The following is a 7,407-nucleotide window of genomic DNA, read 5'->3' on the forward strand; positions in this document are numbered from 1 at the left end:
TTCATTTTTTTTTTAATTTAAAATTTGAATGATGAGTTTTTCAAAATTTCAATTTCGAAAATGAAAATCAAACAAGACTTGAATAAAGCGAGAGCAAAAGCTCATTTTGGGATGTAAAAAAAAAAACACATGATTTTTCAGGTGAAAAGTGCATTTATTTTTTTGGCTTGAACATTTTTTCAAATTTGAATGATGTACCTATATTTTTTAAATATCAATTTGAAGAAAAAACCAACAAGAGCCCAAAAAAAGCGAGGGCAAAACCTTTCAAAAGAATTCGTATTTTCGAGAGATAAAAATGATTTAAAAAAAAAATTATAAGTAGGTAGGTATATTTTTTTAGGTTTAGGAATTGAATATTGGGTTATTAAAAATTCCAATTTTGAAATAAAAGAAAAGCAAATAGGCCCAAGTGAAGCGAGGGCAAATGCTTGCAAAACCACATGCGTAGAGAAAGTGAAAATGATCGTATTTTTGGTTGAAACATGTTTAAACAGAACAGTATCTTAAGGCCCCTGGCGATCGCTAGTCAACATCATAGGCCATTCCAGCCCCGATCCCAACAAAACAAAAATACTGATCACTAATGTAGCATTTATTGTTTTAAAATACAATATTTAATGATTAAAAATATCTTATGACAGTTTGAATAAAATGAATTAAATGGAAATTGCGACATTCTCTTTTATACTCGTACATTTGCCACTGACACTGTCAAGGCCAAACAATACTCTGGATCCAATTCAAATAGTAAGATACTTTGGTATAAACTGCAGGTTTGTTATTTCCACAAATTTTAGGACCAAAAGATGTCACTCCTATGATATTCCACTTGCAACTTTCATTTGGTATCTGGATTTGCAGCGGACCTCCCGAGTCACCCTATTTCAAAACAAGTTACTTTTATTTCTGATCTACATGAATCTTGAGAGAAATGTTTCTCGTATGTATTAATAATCCTATACTACCGGGCATGAAGCTCTGCCGCTCTCGGTGTGTCCAGCGCAAATCATAGTATTTGAATCGTACCCACGTGCCAGCTCAGCGATGTTCGCCGGAAATGCGTCTCTGCATTTCTGTTGATCGAACACCATAATTGTTGCTTTTAGTAATCTATCGCTGGGGTTTTCGGCTGTAAAATTAAAATCAAATTTTGGAAAATTGCTAGCATACTCACTTAATATTTATGAGCACTAAGCCAAGATATTTCCTACATGCGCCAGTTAGACCCCAACCAGTGATGCTTGCTGTAGTTTTAGCTGGAAAATCAGCTGTTGAAGTATGTAGGCAAGCTAGCCTTACATAAGGGCTAAATTCGACAGTGGTGTTCAATTGGAAAAGTGAAATGTCGTGGTATAGTGAATTTGAATTATATTCCGGATGGTTGTGAACTTTGACTATGCTGTAAACTTTTCGCTGGGGGTCGTCCTTTGTTGCGAGTTCATTCAAGGCTCCTAGTAAAACCCATTGTGGTGGACCCCTGAAAAAAGAAGAGAGAAAACCAAGAAGGCAATTTTTGTAATGAAACATTTGAGGGGTTCCATGGAAAAAGGGCCTTAGTCATTTTTTTGTTTTTCTGATTTTTACAATTCTGAATAAATGTTTAGAATTATATTGGAAAATATTTGCTCATAGAAAAAAATTTCAAGTCTATCTGAGCATTGTATAAATTGGTAAAAAAATTGACCTAGGCCCCTCTTCCATTTAACCTCTTAATTGTAGTGTACGTTTTTTGAGAAAAATTTACTCAAGTGAGAATTTCAACTCACAAATCTGTATTAACAGTGCAATGTGCAGCACTCATGATGAATTTTTCACTGATTAAACTGCCACCGCAACCCCACCAGACGCTTTTGAATTCTTTTCCATATCCAATGAGAGCCTGTGTTTTACAAAATAAATCATTTTATTTGTGTTTTTATCACTGTTTTGCGCGAAAATGGGAAAAATTTATGAAATATGACACGTCAAGTTGAACTTAATTCGTCTAGTACCATATGAGGAAATTCTTTGGCTTCGGCTGGCGTTCCTCCTGCAATCAGTGTTGAAGCATTCACGAAGTTCTCGCTTGGTAGTTTAGAATCTTGCCCTTTTTTCACGTATCCATATTTTCCATACTCTTGGAATTCTAAATCAGGGACCATAATGTGGTTATGCAGGTTATAGAAATGACTGCAGTAAATTAGTTTTTTTTTTAACGTCCAATTATTTGGAATCAGTTTCAGCTTGAGTTTCCACTCAAAAATGAATCGTTTTTAGAGGAACAAATTATTTTGGGAAATCATTTCATGTCAAACTGGCAAAAAAGTTTTCGAACTTGAAGTTGGTGATTTTTGAAATATATTTTATGTGAATTGACTATTTTAGAAAAAATTACGCCAAATAGGTATACAAATAATTTTTTTTGATTATTTACAACCGAAACATTAAAATGGCTTTTTTCTGCGATTCTCGATTTTGAAAATTCCGAAGTTCACGAGAAAATACAAATTTTTTAATACAAGTTCGAAATCGTGTGAGTACATGGTGATTATGAATTGTCATCTAGTAAATTATTATAGCAATCGTAAAAAATTTGTAATCGCTTACCTTTTGCTTGGCCATTACAAAGATACGCTAACAGGAAAACTTGAAGAATTGGAATCATTGAATCGCGGAACATTGATATTCGACGCACTGACATTATGAAATAATTTTTTGAAACACTTCAACTTTATAAATTTCACTGCTGTGATACCACCGAATGTGTACTACATCCTGAAGATTTGGGTGCCAGCCTTTATATACCTACATGGCTACATACTACATAAATAGGGTAGGAGAATTATTCAGAAGCGTGATGAATGATATCATTCGTGTTTCCGAATTTCTAAAAAAATGGAAATTGAATGATTCGATATTATTCATGATAACTAGGGCTAGGATTTTTATGTAAATGCATAATATGTTTTCTCGTTATAGCAGATAGGTAGCCCATATCCAAGTTATCTTTGCGATTCATGGAATTCTGAATCCATATGTCAAATTTTACAGCGCATATGTTCGCATATTTCTACCATAAATGCATCAAAATGCACAATTTTTCCAAAAAAAATGGCTGAAAACTGCTTATTTACCGCTTATTTGAGGTCATATTTTTACAAGAACTGGTCAAAAATCACTTCCATCAACGAATTTTTACTAGGTAGGTAAGTTTTCGCGAATTTGTTACTCGTATTTATTTGAAAATCTAGCTCAAGGTGCTGAATATGGCTCATAATATAAAATTAGACAAGCGAGGTCCGGGGGATCTGGCAAGAGGGTTCCCCAGATTTGGATTTAAAAAAAACCGCTTTTCTTTGGGGAATTCTTTATATACTTACCTAACAAAAAAAAGAAAAATGGGTCATGGAAATTTACGGTGCAACCTATTGGAATTCAAAAACCATCAAATATGCTGCGTGTTATTGCGGAGTTTCTAAATCTTCCTAATATCAAGGCATATAAATACTGGTGAGTTGCTGTAATAATAAAGCTAAATTTTTGCATCAGTGTTGTATTTACTTGCTTATACACGTTTCTTTTTGATAACAGGTCTCCTTTAGGAGATACTCTGCATCGATTGATTGTGACTAATGCAGGTGCTGATATCACTACTCTAAAGCAGCTCAGAAACTGGATCTGAAAAAGCAGCGACAGAATATGTTGAACAATGGTTGCATAGTAAAAATAAGACTGCAAGCTTAATCGAATTAAAAATCAACCCAGCTCCTGTGGAAATCGATTTGGGCAGCTAAAAATTGTGGTCCATTTTCGAGTCTATACAACAAGTTTGTCCACATTTAATTGGACGTTTTTTCAGTCAGTATTCTCCTCTAATTAATCATTTGGGTCATTCCATGTCAACTCAACCAAAAAAAGTCGATTTTGAAAGTCATGTCTTTCGATTTCGCTCAAATTTTTTTTACAATATGTACCCACCCAGTAAGTAAGAAAGCCGCAATCAGTTTGGTCCCAGCACCCTCAGGGGGCGGGTGGGAGGGCTTCCATTATTTTCACATTGTCTCGAGGTACTTAACTTCAGCGGCCCATTCCTCCAAAACTATGATACTTTGATCAAAACTGATTTTACAGTTCGAAAGGGCATTGAATCTTGAACTTTTCAAGTATTTTGAAATTTTCAGAAGTTGAAAGTTGAACTTTCAAATTGAAAGTTCAAATTTCAAAATGGCGCTGTAAGTGGGAGCTACCATTTAAAATTTTGAAAAAATTTCCATAGATGTACATTTTGATGCTTTTTCGAAATATTCAAGTTTCGAGATGGGACTCGTTGACGGAGGAGGAACACCCTCACCTCCAATTTTGGGCGAAATTTTCGAAAGAAAATCTGGGGCATGTGATACATTGAATTGTATGTTTTTGGTGACGCTGAACACGAGTATGACGTCAGATTTTTGATAGGACCTCATCCATGGCCCCCAACACCTCCCCAAAGGAGGTAAAAGCTCAAAAAAGCGTTTTGTTCGAGTGACACATGGAATAGTATGTTTTTGGTGACGCTGAACACGAATATGACGTCAGATTTGTGATTGGATCCCATCCACGGCCCCCAACAGTTTTTTTAAATAAAATTCGATGCGCACTTCAAGATAAATGATGTATTTACTCGAATACATAATAAATAAAATATGTACAATAATAAAACGAATAAATAATCGCCATAATACGATCATAAAACGTAATAAACTCGAATGGAAAAACGAATACTCGAGTAGAAAAATATCAAAAGTCATCGGATGATTTTGTTGACTTCTCGGAAACGAAAACGATACAATGTATCTCGATAACGCTCGAATTACAGGTAATTACAACGAAAAAATCGAATACAAATAATTACGCGAATTTGCTCATTTTTTAACACTTTCCCTAATTTGAGAATTATCGAACCAATGATCTAAACAATCGATGATGTTAATCCAGATTGTTCTCGCAAGATTGACAATCTTGGACATGGCAACGGTTGCTGCTCAGTTCGAATATGCTGAACATCGATCATATTTGCTCGAATTCGATCACGGATGAAGAAGTATTTTCTCTGGATATGCTTCGTTCTGCTATGAAATTCGACGTTCTCGGCTATTCGAATGGCATTTTCGTTATCCACCAATAACACAGGAATGTCGGACAGATTGATTAATTCTCGAAATAATCTCGAAATCCAGATAGTCTCCTTCGATGCTTCGTTAGCGGCGATTAATTCGGCTTCGCAACTCGAGTCAGCTACCAACTGCTGTCGTTTGCTGATCCAGGAAATCGCCGCGTCAGCATACTTGATCAGAACGCCGGTTGTCGATCGAGATGTAGTAGGACAGCCGGCGAAATCTGAGTCACTGTAACATTCTAGCTGTTTGACAGTTGGATCGGATTTGTACACCAACTTGAAGTTTATCGTACCATTCAAGTAACGAATAACGCGTTTCAAACAGCTAACATCTTCGGGTGATGGATTTTCCAGGGATCTCGATAATACGCCAACTGCGTATGAAATATCGAATCGAGTACCTCTGGCGACATACAGCAGCGCGCCAACTGCTGATCGGTAGGGAAAATCAGACGTTTTTTCGATGTCTGATGTCGTAGATCGTTTTACTATCGGAGTATCTACTGACTTGCAGCCAGCCATTCCGAATCGCTTCGTAAGTTTCTCGATATACAGCGATTGGTCCAAGGAGATATCTCCGTTCGAAGATCGAGATATTCGAATACCAAGGAACTGGTCAGCTGTTCTCGAGACGATCTTGAATTCGGACTGTAACGCGTTGATAAATGCATCCATCAGTTCTTCGTCGTCTGATGATGCCAGTCCGTCGTCGACGTACAAAGCTAAAATGAGCTTTCGAATTTTCCCATTTCGCTTTACGTAGAAGATGTAAACGCAGGGATCTTCTTTACTTTGTACGAATCCGAGTTTTAGCAGGAAAGCATGAAATCGAGCATTCCAACACCGTGGTGCTTGTTTCAAACTGTACAAGCTGCTTTTCAATCGACAAACTCGATTCGTACCGTCGTTATAACCGTCGGGTTGCCACATGTAGACTTCTTCCTCGACCTTTCCATACAGGAAAGCTGCAGAGACGTCAAATTGACGTACAATCATATTTTCGGCCGCTGAGATCGCTAACAACGATCGTATCGTATCGAGGCGAGTTACAGGTGCAAACGTTTCATCGTAATCAACTCCTGGTCGTTGACTGCAACCTTTTACAACTAATCGAGCGCGATATTTCTCGATAGTGCCGTTCGAATTCGTCTTTACGCGGAAAACCCATCGATTTCGTAATACAGGCTTTCCCGGAGGTTTAGGAACTAAATCCCACGCGTCGTTAGTAGCCATGGACTGCATTTCGGTGTCCATCGCTGCTTTCCATTCGGAACGTTCTTGACTTCGAATAGCTTCGTCGTACGAGGTAGGTAACGAATCTAATTCGGCCAAGAAAATCTCGATCTCAACACAATTAGCGTGATTGTTGAGAATCGCAGATTTCGAACGTTTGTTGTCGCGTAAATTTCTCCATCTAGACAGAAGCTCAGATTCTTCTAGATCGTCGTTAGCGTTTTGAAAATCATCGATATCCGAATCTTCGTGCTCGGATGCTGATTTCGATGATTTTGGAGAAATTTTCGTAGTAGACGGTGAATTCTTCGGAGTAGAAGGTGCACTCTTTTTCGCAGTGCTTTTAGTTTCCTTCGTTTTAGAATCACTGCTACTTTCGTAATCAACTGGATCGAGCAAATCGTCGTTGATCGGTAACGTAACGCGTTCTTCGCAATCTCGAAGTCTTTCGTTGAAAGTGACGTCTCTCGAACAAACAACGTCACGTTTCTCGGGAACGTAGACTCGATATCGCTCATCACCATCGTATCCGACGAGGTAACCGACGAGTACCTTTTTATCCATCTTTTTGCGTAGCTGGATAGGTACATGGACGTAACATTTCGAACTAACAATTCGAAGATGTTTTATTCGAGCTGGTTTACCAAACCATAATTCGTAAGGAGTTGAGCCATCGATCGATGATTTGCCTACTCGATTCAGCAAATAAGCAGCGGTGGTAACAAGTTCGGCCCAGATTGATACCGGAAACGCGTAATCTGGATTCGAATATTTCAATGTTCGAACCATTTCAACAATCGTTCTATTTTCACGTTCAACAGAACCGTTTTGCTCCGGCGTGTATGGCGCAGTTAGTCGTTGTCGAACACCAAAATCTCGTAACACCGAACGTACTGCCTCGTTATCGAACTCGCCTCCGTTGTCAGATAAGAATTCCAACACGCGATGACCTTGAGTACGAGCTTCGGAAAGTACCTCTCGAATACAGCGAGATACTACGGCTGCCGTTTTCTCCTTCTCGACAAACACATGTC

At 37.9% G+C, this 7,407-nt stretch overlaps 1 protein-coding gene across 2 annotated transcripts; it reads right to left on the reverse strand.

Moving 5' to 3' along the window:
• Nucleotides 1-580: 580 nt before the first annotated feature.
• LOC135838227 (chymotrypsinogen A-like) lies at nt 581-2,748 on the reverse strand. 2 transcript variants are annotated; one of them, XM_065353851.1, is made up of 6 exons: nt 2,590-2,748; nt 1,995-2,128; nt 1,770-1,882; nt 1,215-1,480; nt 969-1,132; nt 581-882 (listed from the first exon to the last, which is right to left on the reverse strand). In XM_065353851.1, exons 1-6 carry the CDS (start codon nt 2,681-2,683, stop codon nt 715-717), a joined length of 939 nt encoding a protein of 312 aa, XP_065209923.1. In that variant the 5' UTR covers nt 2,684-2,748; the 3' UTR covers nt 581-714. The 2 variants fall into 2 exon arrangements, with proteins under 2 accessions (XP_065209923.1, XP_065209924.1); XM_065353852.1 differs by having other exon boundaries at nt 742-882; nt 969-1,076; nt 1,178-1,480.
• Between the last annotated feature and the right edge of the window lie 4,659 nt (nt 2,749-7,407).

The sequence above is a fragment of the Planococcus citri genome, chromosome 2 (genome assembly GCF_950023065.1).
Source record: "Planococcus citri chromosome 2, ihPlaCitr1.1, whole genome shotgun sequence".
Lineage (NCBI taxonomy): Eukaryota > Metazoa > Arthropoda > Insecta > Hemiptera > Pseudococcidae > Planococcus > Planococcus citri.